Source organism: Symphalangus syndactylus, chromosome 24, assembly GCF_028878055.3.
Source record: "Symphalangus syndactylus isolate Jambi chromosome 24, NHGRI_mSymSyn1-v2.1_pri, whole genome shotgun sequence".
Taxonomy (NCBI): Eukaryota; Metazoa; Chordata; class Mammalia; order Primates; family Hylobatidae; genus Symphalangus; species Symphalangus syndactylus.
The window spans coordinates 35,858,887-35,879,927 of NC_072446.2; the positions used below are offsets into that span (position 1 = coordinate 35,858,887).

The following is a 21,041-nucleotide window of genomic DNA, read 5'->3' on the forward strand; positions in this document are numbered from 1 at the left end:
TCAAAAAAAAAAGAAAAAGAAAAAGAAAAAAACTCACAAATTATATAACCTAGAACTATTGGAAACATTCAGAAAAGTCAGGTACGTCATGACTGTATAAACTATATGTAGACATTAGTCTATTTTATCATTTACTAACATAAAATATACACAAATCTATTACAAAAAGTTAAAACTTAGGCACACACTTATAGATCATACATGGCACCATTCATGGTTGAGAGAAGTGTAAATAAATGTAAAGATGCAATATTAAATCTTTTTTTTTTTTGAGACAGAGTTTCACTTTTGTTGCCTGGGCTGGAGTGTGATGGCGCGGTCTTGGCCCACTGCAACCTCCGCCTCCCGGGTGCAAGTGATTCTCCTGCCTCAACCTCCTGAGTAGCTGGGATTATAGGCACCTGCCACCATGCCTGGCTAATTTTTGTATTTTTTAGTAGAGATGGGGTTTCGCCATACCGGCCAGGCTGGTCTCAAACTCCTGACCTCAGGTGATCCACCAGCCTCAGTCTCCCAAAGTGCTGGGATTACAGGTGTGAGCCACTGCGCCCGGCCCTGAACAGGTTTTAATGCAGACAAAAGTGCCCTATTCTGGGGGGGAAATAAAAACCTGCCACAAAGGACGTATTAGTAAGCAAGAGAAATGAGTACCAGAATTTAAGGCAGGAAGGGATGGGCTAACTCTATTTTGTGTAAATGCGGCCAGGTTTATGATCAGGACTGCCCTATCTTTAAACTTGCAAACCCCTAAGCTTTGAAGGGAAATGAAAAACACCAGCTGCCAGTGTTTTGATTGTACAGCAAGAAGGCCTAGATAGTGAGAACACTTTTTCTGGATTGGTTCCATCTACGCTTTGTCCCTGAAGTCACAAAATACCTTGCCAGTGAAAGACTGCCTTTCAAAGTTCTTTTGATATGGACAATGCCCCTGGCCACCCAGAACCCCAGAACTTCAGTATTGAGTTAAATACTGAAGCTGTCTAAGTGGTCTACTTGCCCTCAAACATGGTATTTCTGATTCTGCCTCTAGATCAGGGGGTCATAAGGACGTTTAAGGTTCATTATACATGGTACTTTATGGAACAGATTGTCAATACTGTGGAAGAGAATCCCAATAGATGGATCATAAAAGTCTGGAAGGATTACATCATTGAAGATGCCATTGTTGTTATAGAAAAGGCCAGAGGCTGCCGGGCACGGCGGCTCACGCCTGTAATCCCAGCACTTTGGAAGGCCTAGGTGGGCGGATCACGAGGTCAGGGGATTGAGACCATCCTGGCCAACATGGTGAAACCCTGTCTCTACTGAAATACAAAAAATTAGCTAGGCATGGTGGCGCACACCTGTAGTCCAGCTACTTGGGAGGCTGAAGCAGGGGAATCACTTGAATCCGGGAGGCGGAGATTTCAGCGAGCCAAGATTGTGCCACTGCACTCCAGCCTGGTGACAGAGCAAGACTCCGTCTCAAAAAAAGAAAAAAAAGAAAAAGCCAGAGGCCACGCGCAGTGGCTCACACTTGCAATCCCAGCACTTTGGGAGGCCAAGGCAAGCAGATTTCTTGAGCTTAGAAGTTCGAGGCTAGCCAGGCACAGTGGTTCACGCCTGTAATCCCAGCACTTTGGGAGGCCAAGGTGGGTGGATCACCTGAGGTCAGAGTTTGAGACCAGCCCAACCAACATGGTGAAACCCCATCTCTATTAAAAATACAAAATTAGCCAGGTGTGAGGATGCACGCCTGTAATCCCAGCTACTTGGGAGGCTGAGGCAGGAGAATCACTTGAACTGGGGAGGCAGAGGTTGCAGTGAGCCGAGATCACACCATTGCATTCTAGCCTGGGCAACAAGAGTGAAACTCCATCTCAAAAAAAAACAAAGTTGAAGGCCAGCCTGGGCTATCGGGAACCAGTCCCCAATATTTCAACGTAGGTTCTTTTCTATTTTCCTAAGTGTTGGCCGGTCTGAGAAATAAAGGGAAAGAGTACAAAAGAGAGAAATTTTAAAGCTGGGTGTCCAGGAGAGACATCACATGTCGGCAGGTTCCATGATGCCCCCTGAGCCGTAAAACCAGCAAGTTTTTATTAGTGATTTTCAAAGGGGAGGGAGTATATGAATAGGGTGTGGGTCACAGAGATCACATGCTTCAAGGGAAATAAAATATCGCAAGGCAAATGGGTAGGGCAAGGTCACAAGGCCAGGGCGAAACTAGAATTGCTGATGAAGTTTCATGTCCCACTGTGCATGCATTGTCATTGATAAACATCTTAACAGGGTTCAAGAGCAGAAAACTGGTCTGACTAGAATTCGCCAGGCTGGAATTTCCTAATCCTAGCAAGCCTGGGGGCGCTGCAGAAGACCAGGACGTGTTTCATCCCTATCTACAACTGCATAAGGCAGACACTCCCACAGCGGCCATTTTAGAGCTGCCCCCCCACCCCACCCCACCCCCCGCCCCAGAGAATGCATTCTTTTCCCAGGGCTGTTAATTATTAATATTCCTTACTGGAGAAAGAATTCAGCAATATTTCTCTTACCCGTTTTTGGCAATAAGAGAAATATGGCTCTGCCCTGCCCAGCTCCCAGGCAGTCAGACCTAATGGTTATCTCCCTTGTTCCCTTGAGCATCACTGTTATCCTGTTCTTTTTTCAAGGTGCCCAGACTTCATATTGTTCAAACACACATGCTTTATGAACAATTTGTGCAGTTAACGCAATCATCACAGGGTTCTGAGGCGACATACATCCTCAGCTTACGAAGATGACAGCATTAAGAGATTAAAGTAAGGGCAGGCATAGGAAATCATGAGTATTGATTGGGGAAGTGATAAATGTCCATGAAATCTTCACAATTTATGTTCAGAGATTGCAGTAAAGACCGGCATAAGAAATTATAAAAGTATTAATTTGGAGAACTAACAAATGTCCATGAAATCCACAGTTTATATTCTTCTGTCACGGCTTCAGCAGGTCCCTCCATTCGGGGTCCCTGACCTCCCGCAACACTGGGCAATATGGCGAAACCTCGATGCTACAAACAGTACAAAATTAGCTGAGCATGGTGGCATGCATCTATGGTCCCAGCTACTTGAGAGGCTGAGGTGGGAGAATCGCTTGAGCCTGAGAGGTGGAGAATGCAGTGAGTTGAGATCACACTACTGTACTCCAGCCTGGGTGACAGAATGAGACCCTGTCTCAAAAAAAAAAAAAAAGGAAAATAAAAATAAAAGGCCTTGAAAGCCATGAAGCTGAAAACAATAAATTTCTGCTGAAGAAAACTGTGTATAGATGTTGTATATGACTTCACAGGATTTACAACAGAGCCAATCAAAGATCATTACAGAGATTATGAATATGACCAAAAAAAGGTAGGTCATAGGATGAAGGATTTCAAGGTATGGATTTTGGAGAAATTTAAGAGCTAGTAGACACCACACCAGAGTAATTAGCAGAAGACAACTTGATGGAGATGAATGCGTCTGAACCAGTGCCAGGCAATGAGGAATATGTAGAAGAAGCAGTGCCAGAAAACAAATTGACATTAGACAGCCTGGCGGAAGGGTTCCAGTTATTCAAGACTGCTTTTCACTTCTTTTATGTCAGGAACTATTCTGTGATACGCACACTTTAACTAAAGTAAACAGTGGAAGAGAAGGATTGGTACTGTATAGAAACATTTTTAGAAAAATGAGAGCATAAAAAGTCAGACAAATTACCATGTATTTCTGTAAAGTTACATCAAGTGTGCCTGCCTCCCCTTTCGCCTCCTCCACCTCTTCCTTCTTTGCCACCCTTGAGATGGCAAGACCAACCCCTCCTGTTCCTCCTCGTCCTCAGCCTACTCAACAAGATAACAAGGATGAAGACCTTTATGATGATCTACTTCCACTTAATGAATAGTAAATATATTTTCTCTGCCTTATGATTTTCTTAACATTTTCTTTTCTTTAGCTTACTTTATTCTAAGAATACAGTATGTCAGTGGTCCTCAACCTTTCTGGCACCAGTGATCGGTTTTGTGGAAGACAATTTTTCCACGTACTTGGGATGGTTTGGGGATGATTCAAGCACATTACATTTATTGTGCATTTTCTATTATTACATTGCAATATATAATGAAATAATTATGCAACTCACCATAATGTAGAATCAGTTGGAGCCCTGAGCTTGTTTTCCTGCAACTAGATGGTCCCATGTGGGGGTAATGGGAGACAGTGATAGATCATAAGGCATTAGATTCTCATAAGGAGCACACAACCTAGATCCCTTGCATGCTTAGTTCACAATAGGGTTCATGCTCCTATAAGAATCTGATGTCACTGCTGATCTGACAGGAGGTAGAGCTCAGGCAGTGCAATGGGGAGTGGCTCTTAAGACAGATGAAGCTTTGCTCTTACCTGCCACTCACCTCCTCCTGTGCGGCTCGGTTCCTAAGAGGGCACAGACTGGTACCAGTCTGTGGCCCAGGTGTTGGGGACCCCTGCAGTATATAACATACAAAATATGTGTTAGTTAGCTATTTATGTTATCAGTAAGGCTTGTGGTCAATAGTAGGTTATTAGTAGTTAAGTTTTAGGGGTGTCAAAAGTTATATGTGGATTTTCGGCTATACAGTGGGTTGGCACCACTAACCCTTGTGTTGTTTGAGGGTCACCCGTACATCTCTGCACATGTCCTTTTGTGTATATGACCATGTTTGATAGTTTATTTAGAATATATATATGTTTGTGTATATATATATATATATATATATTTTTTTTTTTTTTTTTTGGATACAGGGTCTTGCTGTCACCCAGGCTGGAGTACAGTATTGTGATCATAGCTAACTGCAGCCTTGACCTCCTGGGCTCAAGCCATTCTCCTGCCTCAGCCTCCCGAATCGTTGGGATTACTGGCACATGCCATCACACCTGGCTAATGTTTTTTTTTTGTAGATATGCGGTCTCGCTATGTTGCCAGGGCTGGTCTCAAACTCCTGGGCTCAAGCGATCCTCTCACCTCAGCCTCCCAAAGTGCTAGGATTACTGGCATGAGCCACCACCACTGCCTTGGTTAAGATCCTTTAGGGGTATAAGGTGCAAACCCACCCAATATAGCTTAAACTAGAGGCAATCCAGGGATGTCTCAGAATTTACAAATACATACAGCTAGCACCAGAAATCTAAGGCCCCAGCCTTAGATTATGTCTATACGTAAAATTGCTGTAGGGTAAAATTGCTGTAGGGTAGACACCTCTTAACTTTACTAGAAATTACCAAAGTATTCTCCCGGTAGTTGTTCCAGTTTATATGCCTTACCAACAGTATATGTTGATTCTTGTGGGGCACGGTGGCTCACGCCTGTAATCCCAGCACTTTGGGAGGCCGAGGCAGGTGGATCACTTGAGGTCAGGAGTTCGAGACCAGCCTGGACAACATGGTGAAACCCCATCTCTACTAAAAATACAAAAATTAGTGGGACTTGGTGGTGCACACCTGTAGTCCCAGCTACTTGGGAGACTGAGGCAGGAGAATTGCTTGAACCTGGGAAGTGAAGGTTGCAGTGAGCTGAGATCGTGCCAGTGCACTCCAGCCTGGGCGGGCGATAGAGTAAGACTCCGTCTCAAAAACAAAACAAAACGGAAAAAACAGTATATGTTGGTTCTTAGTTATTTCTCTGCATCCTGGCCACCACTTGGCATTATCTGACTTTACATTTTTGCCATTCTGGTATGTATGAAATAGTATTTTATTGAATTTAATTTCCATTTTCCTGTCTTTTTAGTGAAGGTAATGTCTTCTTACTTTTCTATCGTAGCACCCTACTTGTTTCTTTTATAGCACCTATCACAAGCTATTATTATGGGTGGATTTGTTTCTGTGTTTATTGTGTGCCTCCCTATCTAGAACATAATCTCTGTGAAGACTGGGATCACATTTCTCAGGTTTACTGTTTTATCCCCACAACTCAGACCAGGGTCTGGCATAGAGTGGCATTCAATAAATAGATGTTTAATGAATGAACCAGGGTCGGGAAGTGAGTCCTTTAATAAGTCTGACATTACTGTAAGAGAAATACAGAAATAGGAAGTTATTTCTTTATCTTCCTCCTATCCGAACCTTATGCTTTATTTATTATATTTTTTTGAGACAGAGTCTCACTCTGTCACCCAGGCTGGAGTGCAGTGGTGTCACAAATCTCAGCTCACTGCAACCTCCGCCTCCCGGGTTCAAGTGATTCTTCTGTCTCACCCTCCCAAGTAGCTGGGATTACAGGCACCTGCCATCATGCCTGGCTAATTTTTGTATTTTTGTAGAGACAGAGGTTCACCATGTTGGCCAGGCTAATCTTGAACCCCTGACCTCAGATGATCTGCCCGCCTCGGCCTCCCAAAGTACTGGGATTACAGGCATGAGCCACCGTGCCTGGCCTATACTTTATTTCATAGACAGTTCACAGTACCTGATTCTAGTCTTCATTTCTTATGCTCATTTTTTAAGGCTTTGAATAGATGTGACTAGGAGGTAGTAGTAATAGAAAATAACAGAAATAGTGAGTCACAGATGGTTTGATTTGATAGGGATGGCTATCGGCTCCAGCCTAGGGCCTGTAATTTGAGATATACTGATGTCCAATTAGCTTAAGATTGTCTTCTGGGGCCCACATCAGAGAAGAAACCAAAGCTCTGATGAGGTTCATTATTAGATAGGAAATTAAACTGGAAGCCCTTTGCCTTTTTTTGGGATTCTCATTGGCAGGGTTAATCTTGTCTTACCTAATGTAAGACTTTGTGAGATAGATACAGACTTCATCAACAGAAATTCACTAGGCTAGGAATGGTAATTTTTTTATTTTTGAGAAATGTAAAACTTGAGCACGACTAGAATAAATCTCAGTTAACTTTTCAGTAGTCTCTTTTTTTTTCCACCCAACCACTCTTAGTGCGGCATCTACTCTCAGCAGCTCGGTGCATCTTTTGTCTGCTTTATTCAGTTCCTGAGCTTTGCTCTGGTTACATCTTTAACTTATTGGCTTGGTTAAGATCTTTTAGGAGTAGAGGGTACAAACTCACCCAATATAGCTTAAACCAGAGGCAATCCAGGGATGTCTTAGAACTTACAAGTATACACAGCTAGCACCAGAAATTAGAGTAGTGGAAATGCCTACTAAAATCTCCCAAGTTGATTCCTCTTTTCAAGAGGAGAGCCAAGCTGAAGTTAGAATCTCTTAGTTTCAATTACAGGCCGGGCGCGGTGGCTCGCGTCTGTAATCCCAGCACTTTGGGAGGCGGAGGTGGGTGGATCACGAGGTCAGGAGATCGAGACCATCCTGATTAACACAGTGAAACCCTGTCTCTACTAAAAATACAAAAAATTAGCTGGGCGTGGTGGCAGGCGCCTGTAGTCCCAGCTACTTGGGAGGCTGAGGCAGGAGAATGGCGTGAACCCAGGAGGCGGAGCTTGCAGTGAGCCGAGATCGTGCCACTGCACTCCAGCCTGGGTGACAGAGCGAGACTCCATCTCAAAAAAAAAAAAAAATCTTAGTTCCAATTACAAATACCTAGGGAAAGGTGCTGACCCAGCCTGGGCCAGATGCCTCCCAGACTCCAGTAAGCTGTGGCTGTAAGTTTATGTTCCACAAACATGGTAGCCAAGACCCACCCCTGTAACGTGTGGATGACACAGAAGGACAGCTCCCAGGAAAGAAGAGATCCTAGGCAGATACACCCATAGGTGTCTGGTGAAATTATCTACTGAAATTCATTATAAATTATCTGAACATGTGTTCAGAAGCTCCAAAACCTCTGACTTTTTACCCAGCAACTTCTTCATATTTTCCATTTCCTTTTTTCCCCACAAGTCTTACCTGGCTCCTTACCCAATTTGCTGATTTCCTTTCCATAGCCAATTGCAAATGTATTCTCAACAGATCCCTGGGCTCGTAAGTGAGCTTTGGAGATAACAAGGTATGTTTTGCTCCCTATTTAAAATTTTTCTGGAAGAATTGGAAAGTAGGAATATTATGTATACTCTAGCATCTCTCTGGTATGCATTTATTTTATTTTATTTTTTGAGACGAAGTCTTGCTCTGTCACCAGGCTAGAGTGCAGTAGCACGATCTCGGCTCACTGTAATCTCTGCCTCCCGGGTTCAAGTGATTCTCCAGCCTCAGCCTCCTGAGTAGCTGGGATTACATGCATGTGCCACCATGCCTGGCTGAGTTTTTATTTTTAGTAAAGACAGGGTTTCATCATGTTGGCCAGGCTGATCTCAAAGTCCTGACCTCAAGTGATCCGCCCACCTCGGCCTCCCAAAGTGCTGGGATTACAGGTGTGAACCACCATGCCCAGCCACATGTAACTTATTAATGTGTCCTGCCCCAGCTAGTGGGAAATAGTGGTAAAGCAGGTATTGTGAAACTTCGGCACCCTGGGAAGTTCATTCTGCTTTTTCTGAGAACTTACATTCTCTTGTTACAGGAACATGACATAGAAACAACTCATGGTGTGGTCCACGTCACTATAAGAGGCTTACCCAAAGGAAACAGACCAGTTATACTAACGTATCATGACATTGGCCTCAACCGTATGTATTTTATTTTACACCTTCCCTTCTTATCATACTTGATCTTTGTATATTAAAAACCAAACAACAACAATATTCTAATAGAGCAGAGGTTTTCCCCTCTCTGTGGTAACTTTCCCTCCTTGTTCCTACATTTGTTAATGGTATAAAGTTCCTAGGAAGTGTGCAGGGGAATGTATTTTGGGGATACTGGAATCACATCTCGCCTTCATGTCTGCTAAAGGATTGCAGATTATACAATGAACTGCTTAAGAAAGTAGAACTGAAATCCTTGTTTTCAAGCCTGTACTTTGTTTTTTTTTTTTTTTAATATGTTTCAGGTTAGAAAATTCAGAGTTGGAACTTAACTTTGTTGTGAGCTCTTCAATGAATTAGTAAGAATTCTTGCTAGAGCCTGTCACCAGTGACTTTAAGTGGACTTTTCTAGATGGTAGTGTAAGATTCTAGCCCCAGCCATAGACACACAGAGTCTGCATACATGTGTTTTCTTTCATGCTGCTCTGGCTTTCATAGATGCCCTGCATTTGAGACCACAGCTGAGTGTTAAAGCTTTTATAGCTACCTTGGCATGAGAAGTAATTTAAGCAGGTATACAAAGAGGGTAGAAGTGGAAGCAGCAGCCCCTCCCTGCACCCTGGCAATTTTGCCAAGAGAAAAACTCCCATGTGGTGAATGTGAACAGCTCAGGACATTCACTCTACCTGTGCTCTTGGGGTATAATCTGTGTCTGTTTGTGAGATAGAGGAATAATGTCCATGAGAAATGACAGCATTATGGGTGTAAGATTATTTTGTGCGATAATCGGAAACCACCAAATATTAACAAAGTAATTTTTACTTTGCAGACATTATTTAGAATTAAGAATTGTTTTCAATATGTATCTCAATATGAGATGTCTTATATTCAGCCTTTAGGGCAGCTTGAATCAGACAGATTGTTCAGACACCTCACTTTGGTGGAATGGTGGTTAAAAAGCAGGGAAAGAAGGTGATAATAGGCACTGACTGAACAGAGGAAAATTGGGGAGATATGGAGAGCCTGTGACTTATGGGTATTTTTATTCTTATAGATAAATCCTGTTTCAATGCATTCTTTAACTTTGAGGATATGCAAGAGATCACCCAGCACTTTGCTGTCTGTCATGTGGATGCCCCAGGCCAGCAGGAAGGTGCGCCCTCTTTCCCAACAGGGTAAGGCCACAAAAAGATCATCTGGGAGACGTGCACTCAGTAGAGCAACTGGCTGAGCTCCAGTGGGAGAAGTGATGTGTGCTTCCCTTTGATTTTATTACAGTCTATAGGTTATGCTTATTGACCAACCATCCTCATATTTTCTCTCCTTGGGCTGAGAGGACTGTTATGTACAGTTTTTTGGGGGAAACTGTGTGTTTTCCCATATCCAGGAATGGCTCTCCGTAGCAGGTGCCTGCTTTCCTGTAATCTCAAGGCATAAGTGTCTGGAACATCTACTCCTCACTGTCTTTATCTTTCCCTTCCTTATCTGTTTGAAAGCTGTCATTTTTTAGCCAGACGTGGTGACTCACACCTATAATCCCAGCACTTTGGGAGGCCAAGGCAGGAGGATTGCTTGAGCCCCAGAGTTCAAGACCAGCCTGGATAACATAGGAATACCTTGTCTCTACAAAAAATTTAAAAATTAGCCAGTCAGGCATGGTGGCATTCACCTGTGGTCCCGTCTGCTTGGGAGGCTGTGGTGGGAGGATCACTTGAGCCCAGGAGATTGAGGCTGCAGTGCCTGGATGACTGAGCAAGACCCTGTCCCCAGAAAGAAAACAAACAAACAAAAACTGTCATTTTTGTGTCCTTCCTCAAAACTCCCAACTACCTAGGCCCAAATTCAGTTCCCTCTGAGCTTTCCTGGGAGCATCTCCCCATCCTTAGCTCTCAAACTAGTAATGAAAATTTGACTATCTGTGTAACTGTTTATTCTGAGAGACTGTCCTGGCAGATAGAGGTGTGGGGTGATTGATTGGCTTTGGCACTCTCAGCTTCCTCCTACGTCTGCTTCGCAGGGCAGAGTTACAGGCTCCCTAACCTGTTTGTTCCCTGGACGGGGTGCTTATTGAGAAGACCTTAGGAGGAGTGAGCACACATTCTGTGGAATGCTAATTCTTCCCCTCTCCTTTCACTCATCTCCAGAGCTGCCTTTGGCCAGTGACTGCTGGGAAATAGACAATTGCAGACAAATAATAGCTAATATTTAAATAGTACTCAAACCGTGTTCCAGACCCTGCTTTAATTGCTTTACATTTGTTAACTCATTTACTCCTCACAACCCTATGGGATAAGTTTACTATTATTCCCATTTTATAAGTAAGGAAACTGAGGCCCAGAAAAATTAAGTAACATGGCTAACATTACATAACAAATAAGTGGCAGAGCTAAGATTTGAACCCAGACAGTCTGGTGCCAGAATCTGACTCTAAAATGCAAATTGGCCAGTGGTCAGTTTATATCCAACAAGATTTGGATCCAGTTCCTTTTTTCTATTTCGTGGACAAATGGTTCCACAGCACACCATCCCTGAAGTGTTGAGGCAGAGGCAGGCTGACTTCCCTGTCAGATGTAGAACAGATCCTGCCTCATATATAAGTGGTCATCTTAGGATTAATTCCATCTTCAATTCTGTAATACTTTTTTTTTTTTTTTCTTGAGATAGGATAGTGCTTTGTTTCCCAGTCTGGAGTACAGTGGCGTGATCATGGCTCACTGCAGCCTCAACCTCCTGGGCTCAAGTGATCCTCCCATCTCAGCCTCCCTACTAGCTGGGACTACAAGTGTGTGCCAACACGCCTGGCTAATTATTGTTATTTTCTGTAGAGACAGGGTTTTGCCCTGTTGCTCAGGCTGGTCTCGAACTCCTGGGCTCAAGCAATCTGTTTGCCTCAGCCTCTGAAAGTGTTGGGATTACAGGCCAACGCTCCCAGTCAGATGCTTACTACTTTTCTAGGAATTCTGATCTGGGTCTGTTCCTGGGCCTGCTCGAACATCTTAGGATCAGATGGTTCATATTATGAACCAAATTCAAATACAATAAAATAACCATGCCAGACACAGTGGCTCACACCTGTAGTTCTAGCACTTTGTTAGGCTGAGGTAGGAGGATCACCTGAGGCTAGGAATTCAAGACCAGCCCTGGCAACATAGCGAGACTCCATCTCTACAAAAAAATTGAAAAATTAGCCAGGCATGGTGGCATGCGTCTGTAGTCCCAGCTACTCAGGAGCCTGAGGCAGGAGGATAGCTTGAGCCCAGAAGTTCAAGGTTACAGTGAGCTATGATTTCACTGCTGCACTCCAGCCTGGGTGACAGAGTGAGACCATGTCTCTTAAAAAATTAATAATAATAATAATAAATTTTTAAAAATAACTATGTTATTCTATGCCTAAGTGAAACAAATAAGCATTCATGCTAAGGGTTTGTAATTGTGTGCCCATACCTAGAAAAGCTTTGTTTATTTTTGCATTTAGTTGCCTAAATATAGCAGTAGACCAAGACCCACTTTCTGAGTTGACTCTTACTGCCGGAGGTTTACTGAGCCTGGACTCCAACTGAAGAGATTGTTAGAGGTTTGGAAATACCCTAAGAGAGAACCATGTTACTAGTTCTTTTCATGTGGCACCCTCTGGTCCCAAGGGCTGCTTGTTAGGATATAGAAACAGTGGATTCTTTTACTGTCTCCTTAGCATGGCAGTTGTAGAGAGTTACACAATATGCCACAATCATTTTCAGGTACCACATCACCTCCTTTGAGCCTTTGGTAAAAGGAAATGCTTTTATCTAAGACTTTCTTTTTTTTTTTTTTTTTTTTGAGGCAGAGTTTCGCTCTTGTTGCCCAGGCTGGAGTGCAATGGCATGATCTCCGCTCACTGCAACCTCTGCCTCCCGGGCTCAAGCGATTCTCCTGCCTCAGCCTTCCAAGTATCTGGGATTACAGGCATGTGCTACCACGCCCAGTTAATTTTGTATTTTTAGTAGAGATGAGGTTTCTCCGTGTTGGTCAGGCTGGTCTCGAACTCCCAACCTCAGGTGATCTGCCCACCTCGGCGTCCCAAAGTGCTGGGATTATAGGCATGAGCTACTGCGCCCAGCCTTTTATCTAAGACTTCTGTACCTTTCCAGCTGTTCTAGCAACTGGGAATTGTGAGTGCTTTCTAATTCAGGAGATATCCTTCTGGATTGCAGGTATCAGTACCCCACAATGGATGAGCTGGCTGAAATGCTGCCTCCTGTTCTTACCCACCTAAGGTAGGTTCATTCTGTAGTCTTTCATGCAGTTTTTATTGACTTTCTATGGTGAATTCTTTAGTGTCTGTTTCAGAGGATATGATGGTTAGGAAAAATATTGTCACTGTCCTCCTAGAGCTTAGTGGGGTAACAAGTAAGCAAACAAATAATAAAGTTCTATAAAATAAGTCAGTGGGGGTATTGTGATAGAGAATAAGGGCGGGATCTACATTAGTAAGGCGAGTTAGGGAATTCCTCTCTAGGAAGGTGGCACACACGCTGAGACCTAGAAGATTTAAAAATCTACCTTGAGCTGGGCCCAGTGGCGGGAAGATCACTTAACAACAGCAGTTCAAGGCTACAGTGAGTTGTGATCCCACCCCTGCACTCCAGCCTGAGTAACAGTGACACCCTGTATCTAAAAAATAAAAATAAAGCTGTTTAAAATTTTTTAAAAGGGTTCATCTCACTATGAAGAGAATGGTTTGGAGAAGAATCAGAGAGAGAAAGCAGGGAGAACAGTTAAACTATTAACAATAGTCCAGGCAAGAGATAATGATAGCATGGTACTGGATGCTGCTGTTGGGGGATGATTGAAGTAGATAGCAGTAGATACATGGATATATTCTGGAGGTAGACTCCACTGACTTGCTGATGGGTTGGATACTGACAGCTACGAAGGATAACTCCCAGGTTTCAGTTATATATATTTATATATGTATGTGTGTGTGTGTGTGTACATATATGTGTGTGTATATATATATGTATATACACATATATATACGTATATTTATTTATTTATTTGTTTTAAGATGGAGTCTCACTCCATCACCCAGGCTGGAGTGTAGTGGTACGATCGCAGCTCACTGCAACCTCTGCCTCCTGGGTTCAAACGATTTTCCTGCCTCAGCTTCCCATTTAGCTGGGATTATAGGCGCAGGCCGCCATGCCTGGCTAATTTTTTTTCTATTTTTAGTAGAGACGGGGTTTCATCATATTGGCCAGGCTGGTCTCGAACTCCTGACCTTCAGTGATCCACCTGCCTTGGCCTCTCAAAGTCCTGGGATCATAGGTGTCAGCCACTGCTCCGGCCTCAGTTATATTTTATTTAACCATTAAAACCAACTTGAAAGTAGGTGGTGGGATCCTTGTTTTTTTGTTTTTGTTTTTGTTTTTTGTTTTTTGTTTTTTTTGAGACGGAGTCTCACTGTGTCACCCGGGCTGGAGTGCAGTGGCGCAATCTCAGCTCACTGCAAGCTCCACCTCCTGGGTTCACGCCATTCTCCTGCCTCAGCCTCCCGAGCAGCTGGGACTACAGGCGCCCGCCACCACGTCTGGCTAATTTTTTTTGTATTTTTAGTAGAGACGGGGTTTCACTGTGTTAGCCAGGATGGTCTCGATCTCCTGACTTCGTGATCCACTCACCTCGGCCTCCCAAAGTGCTGGGATTACAGGCGTGAGCCACCGTGCCCGGCTTTTGTTTTTTTTTTTTTAACAGGCGCATGCCACCATGCCCGGCTAATTTTTTGTATTTTAGTAGAGACAGGGTTTCACCATGTTGGCCAGGATGGTCTTGATCTGCTGACCTCGTGATCCGCCTGCCTTGGCCTCCCAAAGTGCTAGGAATACAGGCGTAAGCCACTGCGCCCAGCTGAGATCCTTGTTTTATAATAAGGAACTGAGGCTCAGAAAGTTAGGGAAAAGAAAAAAAAACACTTGCCCAAATTCTCACATCTAATAAATATCAGAGCCAGGATTTCAACCCAGGTTGTATGCTTTCAATTATGCAATGCTGCCTGCAAATGAAGTTGACTCTGTCCATTGTCGTTATGTCCCATTCACAGCCTGAAAAGCATCATTGGAATTGGAGTTGGAGCTGGAGCTTACATCCTCAGCAGATTTGCAGTAAGTATGTAGAGGATTAGCCTCAACATCCTTGAGGCAGTGCCTGGGTCACAGCTATTACTGCTCTGTTAGATGACCAGGCAGTATTCTAGGCCTTATGTCAGTTTTTAAAGCCTTGCTTTGTACTTACAATACCTGAAAAATCACAAATAGGGACAGTACGTCATCAATAAAAAGCAAGTCCTAGATGCTGCTTATAATGGAATTTTATACAGCCATTAAAATTAAGTTTACGAAAAGCTTTATAATGATACATGGTTTGCATACATTATAATGTTAACCAAAAAGTTAGAATATAGATTGACATAAAGTTTGTCATAGCCATAGGAAAAGACTGGAAGAAAATGTACCAAAAAATATTAATGGATTGATATGTGGTAAGATAATGTGAAATTTTATTTTCTGCTTTTTATAATTTCTCTGCTTATCAAATTTTCTATCATGAATGTAATCACTGTAGTCAGAGAAAAAAAGTAAGCCAGGGGCCAGGCGCAGTGGCCCACGCCTGTGATCCTAGCACTTTGGGAGGCCGACATGGGTGGATCACCTGAGGTCAGGAGTTTGAGACCAGCCTGGCCAACATGATGAAACCCTGTCTCCACTAAAAATACAAAAATTAGCTGGGCGTGGTGGTAGGTGCCTGTAATCCCAGCTACTCAGGAGGCTGAGGCAGGAGAATTGCATGAATCCTAGAGGCTGAGATTGTAGTGAGCCGAGATAGCCTCACTGCCCCAGCCTGGGCAACAAGAGCAAAACTCTGTCTCAAAAAAAATTAATTAATTAATTAAGTAAGCTAGAGAGCTAGAGTTCCTATTATAAATTTTTTTTTTTTTTTTTTTTGAGATGAAGTCTTGCTGTGTCGCCCAGGCTGGAGTGCAGTGGCGCAATCTCGGCTTACTGCAACCTCCGCCTCCTGGGTTTAAGTGATTGTCTGCCTCAGCCTCCTGAGTAGCTGAGATTACAGGCGCCCGCCACCACACCCGGCTAATTTTTGTATTTTTAGTAGACATGGGGTTTTACCTTGTTGGTCAGGCTGGTCTCTAACTCCTGACCTCATGATCCACCCACCTCAGCCTCCCAAAGTGCTGAGATTACAGGCGTGAGCCACCGTGCCCAGCCAGACATTATTATCATTATTTCTTTTTAATACGTCGTCAGTGATAGGAGAGTCTTCTGAGAATGATATAAACTGTTCAGGTGGTTTCAGAAAAAAAAACTTTAGAAGCCCCTGTTGAGAACAAAGATATATAAGCGTGGAGCAGCCGCTTGTGCCAAGGGCACTTTCCCAATGAGGAAGATCCACCATGAATTGAACAACTGCATATAGATCTTTGCAAGACAAGATAATTTGACAGTAAAATAAGTAATTTGATAGTAAAACCAGAAACTGGTTTCCAGATGCTAAGTCAGATTTCAAGAACTATTTTTCCACATGTTCTCCCTCTTTGTAGTCTTACTTTCAAATGTGAGGCATTAAGCCATGTAAGTAAGAATTGATCAACCATGTTCCAACTGTTTAGAAGAACTGTGGGAGTGTAGCTTTCATACTGTTGTCTTTGCCTCATCTTTCAGCTCAACCATCCAGAGCTTGTGGAAGGCCTTGTGCTCATTAATGTTGACCCTTGCGCTAAAGGCTGGATTGACTGGGCAGCTTCCAAAGTAAGTACCACATGAAGGTGTCCATCGGCTTGTCTTGGCCCATCTCAAAACAGCTTACCAATTTTTCATTGAGGTATATATACAGTTAAGGGTAAAAATGTTAAGTATATAGCTTGAAGAATGTTTACATATAAAATCACCATCCAATCAAGATATAGAACATTCCCAGCTCACTAGGGGATTCCCTTGTATCTTTTCGTAATTGATACTTCCTCTCCTTCCCAGAAATTACCTGTTCTGACTGTTGTCACCAGAGATAAGTTTTATCTGTTTTTAAACAGTTTTATCTGTTAAATTGGAATCGTAGAAAATGTATTCTTTTTTTTTTGAGATGGAGTCTCACTCTGTCGCCCAGGCTGGAGTGCAATGGTGCGATCTCGGCTCACTGCAACCTCCACCTCCCGGTTCAGGTGATTCTTCTGCCTCAGCCTCCCGAGTAGCTGGGACTGCAAGTGTGTGCCACCACGCCTGGCTAATTTTTGTATTTTTAGTAGAGACGGGATTTCACCATATTGGCCAAGCTGGTCTCAAACTCCTGACCTTGTGATTCGCCTGCCTTGGCCTCCCAAAGTGCTGGGATTACAGTCGTGAGTCACTGTGCCTGGCCGAAAATGTATTCTCTGTCTGGTTTATTTCTTTCATCACGGTGTCTGTGAAACTCATCCAAGTTGTGTATAGCAGTAGTTCTAAATTACAATTTGGGCTGGGCACGGTGGCTCACGCCTGTAATCCCAGCACTTTGGGAGGCGGAGGCGGGAAGATCACCTGAGGTCGGGAGTTCAAGACCAGCCTGACCAATATGGAGAAACCCCATCTCTACTAAAAATACAAAATTAGTCGGGCATGGTGGTGCATGCCTGTAATCCCAGCTACTCGGGAGGCTGAGGCAGGAAAATCACTTGAACCTGGGAGGCAGAGGTTGCAGTGAGCCAAGATCATGCCATTGCACTCCAGCCTGAGCAACAAGAGCAAAACTCCATCTCAAAAAAATAAATAAATAAAAATAAATAAATAAATAAATTACAATTTGGCCAGGCGCAGTGGCTCACGCCTGTAATTCCAGCACTTTGGGAGGTCAAGGCGGGCAGATCACTCAAGGTCAGGAGTTCGAGACCAGCATGGCCAACATGGTGAAACTCCGTCTCTACTAAAAATACAAAAATTAACCAGGCGTGGTGGCGGGTGCCTGTAATCCCAGCTACTCAGGGGGCTGAGACAGAATAATCACTTGAACCTGGGAGGCGGAGATTCCAGTGAGCTGAGATCACACCATTGCACTCCAGCCTGGGTGACGAGTGAAACTCCGTCTCAAAAAAAAAAAAAAAAAAAAAAAAAATCATGTGTATACATATGTAACAAACCTGCAGTTGTGCACATGTACCCTAAAACTTAAAGTATAATAAAAAAATTACAATTTAACAGTAGTTCTAAACTTGTCTTTAGTAACCTATTGTGTGACTACAGAGAACGAGTTGTTTCTGTTATTTGGATCTTATGAGTAAAGCTGCTGTGCATATTCCTTATGTCTTTCAGTAGACATACACATTTATTTCTTTTGGGTTTATACCTAGGAGTGAAATTGCTGGGTCATAGGGCATTTGTATGTTTAGCTTTAGTAGATATTGTCAAACAGTTTTCCAAAGTATTTGACCAAGGCCAGGCATGGTAGCTCAGCCTGTAATCCCAACACTTTGGGAGGCCGAGGTGGGAGGATCACCTGAGGTCAGGAGTTCAAGACTATCCTGGCCAACATGGCAAAACCCTGTCTCTATGAAAAATACGAAAATTATCTGGGGTGTGGGGCATGATGGTACACATCTGTAATCCCAGCTACTCAGGAGGCTGAGGCAGGAGAATTGCTTGAACCTAGGAGGTGGAGGTTGCGGTGAGCCAAGATTGTGCCACTGCACACCAGCCTGGGCAACAGAGTGAGACTCTGTCTCAAAGAAAACAAAAATAAAAATACAGTAAATGAAAATGTCTTCAAAGTATTTAACCATTTATACAACAGCAGTGTGTGAAAGTTTCAGTTGCTCCACATCACCAACATTTGATATTATAAGTACTTTTAATTTTAGTAAAAGACAAGCAGTTTTATTTGTGATATTAGTTTTTGTTTTCCATTACCAAAATAGCTTTAGTCATTAAAATAAGAATTTTTAATTACATCATCTTTTAAATTTTAAGCTATGCTTATAGATAGATAATCCTGTTGTTGTTGTTGTTTGTTTGAGACGGAGTCTCGCTCTTGTCGCCCAGGCTGGAGTGCAGTAGCATGATCTCAGCTCACTGCAACCTCTGCCTCCCAGGTTCGAGCAACTCTCAGCCTCAGCCTCCCGAGTAGCTGGAATCACGGGCACCCGCCACCATGCCTGGCTAATTTTTGTATTTTTAGTAGAGACGGTGTTTCACCATCTTGGCCGGGCTGGTCTTGAACTCCTGACCTCATGATCCACCCGCCTCAGCCTCCTGAAGTGCTGGGATTACAGGCGTGAGCTACCGTACCCGGCCAATCCTGGGTTTTAATTTGCATCTACCTAAGGGGCAGTGATGTCAAGCATTTTTTCTTGAATATCCTCTTGTGAAGTGTTTGTTCAAGTCTTTTGCCCTCACCCTCATTCCCCTCCCCACTTTAAAAAATATTCTGCATTTGAGTGCTGGGTACATGTGTCTCAGATAGCTTCTCCTAGTCTATAGTTTGCATTTTCTTTTTCTTACTGAATGAAATGAATGAATCACTCCACAGTGAACCCCAACACCTTATCTGTGCTACTCCTCCCAAAGACATGTGGATTGTTAATGTTTGCTAACTGAAAAAGGAAGGAATTTAACTTCTAAAATCCATTCAAGGAGATAGGAAACTAAAGGGAATGCTAATGACTTTACAAATATAAGCACTCCCAGTCCCAGTCCCAAACCAGAGTAAAAAATGGGTGATTCTGTTGGGAGAGGACATTTTTTTAAAACAAAAAAGTGGGAATAAGGAAAAAATTATATCCCTTGTGTTATGGGATCTCTGGGGTGTCAGTTTTTCTAGCCAGAAACTTCTGTGGCTGCAGCACCTTTGCCCGAGTTCCTGTCCTGCATCCAGGAAGAGTGAGGTACACAGACAAATGAAGGGTGAAGAAGAGTTTTACTTAGTGTTAGAACAGCTCAGAGGAATGGGTAGCTCCTCTCTGTAGGCAGGTGGTCCAGTCGAGTGTTCAGCTCTTGGCAGACAGGAGGCCCTGGAGAAGGTGGCTCCTTTCCACAGGCAAGTCATTCTGACTTCTCTGCAGGTCTCTGAAGCTCTCAGCAGAGAGCTTCGCCCTTTTCTGCCAGCAGGTTGTCTCTGTAGCTCTCAGTGGAGAGTGTATTCCTCTCTGCAACTGGTTGTCCAGTCTCTCTGCCTTCTTCATCCTCTGGCCATCCTGTACCCTACTCTGGCTGAGCCCAGGGCTTTTATGGACCTCAGAAGGGAGGATGTGCATGCTGATTGGTCCATGGGCGGCCATGGGCAGGCCGGGAAGAGGTGCCACAAATCCTGACTCTGGTCTGGGCGACTGGCAATCCAGCCCCTAGCCTTCAGGGCCTCCCTGGCCTGAGGTGGGGCCTTACTGGGAACCCCGCCCCCTTCTGCCCAGGACTCTGTCTGCCTCCCGCTCCATTCATGGCCCCGGGGCTTGGAGGGGCCCTTCCTGGGGCACCCAAGGGTGCAGGCTGCAGCGATGCCCCAGTCCTACGCCTGGGAGGGTGGCTGCAGCTGCACCTGGGAGCTCCCAGCCCGCCAACTCGGAAGGGGCCCGGCTCCCGCTTGTCCCCGGCTCCTGCTAGCTTCCCGGAGTCAGAGGCCCAGGTCTGCAGCCACAGGCACGGCGGCTGCAGCTGTACCTGGGAGGGTAAATCCTGCCTGTTCCCAGTTCCCCCAAGAGCACAGGGAGGCTGAGATCCACAGCTGCAGTTTGGGCGGCTGTAGCCCTGCCCAGGAAGGCGAGGATCCTGCTTGCTCCATAGAGCAGGAGGCCTGGGTCTGCAGCTCTGGTCCCAACCCAGAAGGGGCAGGGCTTCCGCCAGCGCCACGGAGGGTGCAGACCCAGCCACACAGCGTGATGGCAGCAGCCACTGCCATCACTTGCATTCAACTCACCTATGCTAAAAATAATTCACTGTTAGGCCAGGCACGTGGCTCACGCCCATTATCCCAGCACTTTGGGAGGCCCAGGTGAGTGGATCACCTGAGGTCAGGAGTTCAAGACCAGCCTGGCCAGCATGGCGAAACCCCGTTTCTACTAAAAATAAAAACATTAGCCAGGCCTGGTGGTGTATGCCTGTAATCCCAGCTACTCGGGAGGCTGAGGCAGGAGAATTGCTTGAACCCAGGAGGCAGAGGTTGCAGTGAGCCGAGATCGCGCCATTGCACTCCGGCTTGGGTGACGAGCAAAACTCCGTCTCAAAACAAAACAAAACAAAACAAAACAAAAAACAAAAAAAACACTTTTTAGGTTAGAAAAGAAACAGTTTTGAACCATTTTCTTGATGAAGTACAAATGTTACGTGTATGTTATTTTAACCTAAAACTATGGTATTTTATAATAAATCACTGATTTCCAGAGAGAAAATTAAGGTTTTTTTCCTGCTAAAAGATGCCTAATCTGTTAATCTCATTTTATTATTTATTTATTTTATTTTATTT

At 44.1% G+C, this 21,041-nt stretch overlaps 1 protein-coding gene across 8 annotated transcripts in view; it reads left to right on the top strand.

Moving 5' to 3' along the window:
- The window catches only part of NDRG3 (NDRG family member 3), a 94,839-nt gene that overhangs the window by 47,837 nt on the left and 25,961 nt on the right, over nt 1-21,041 (top strand). For all 8 annotated transcript variants that reach the window (XM_055265158.2, XM_055265161.2, XM_063633792.1 and 5 more), the window contains 5 exons: nt 8,453-8,558; nt 9,628-9,748; nt 12,764-12,826; nt 14,650-14,710; nt 16,283-16,369. In XM_055265158.2, the coding sequence (XP_055121133.1) occupies nt 8,453-8,558; nt 9,628-9,748; nt 12,764-12,826; nt 14,650-14,710; nt 16,283-16,369 (438 nt within the window). The remainder of the gene's footprint in view (nt 1-8,452; nt 8,559-9,627; nt 9,749-12,763; nt 12,827-14,649; nt 14,711-16,282; nt 16,370-21,041) is intronic.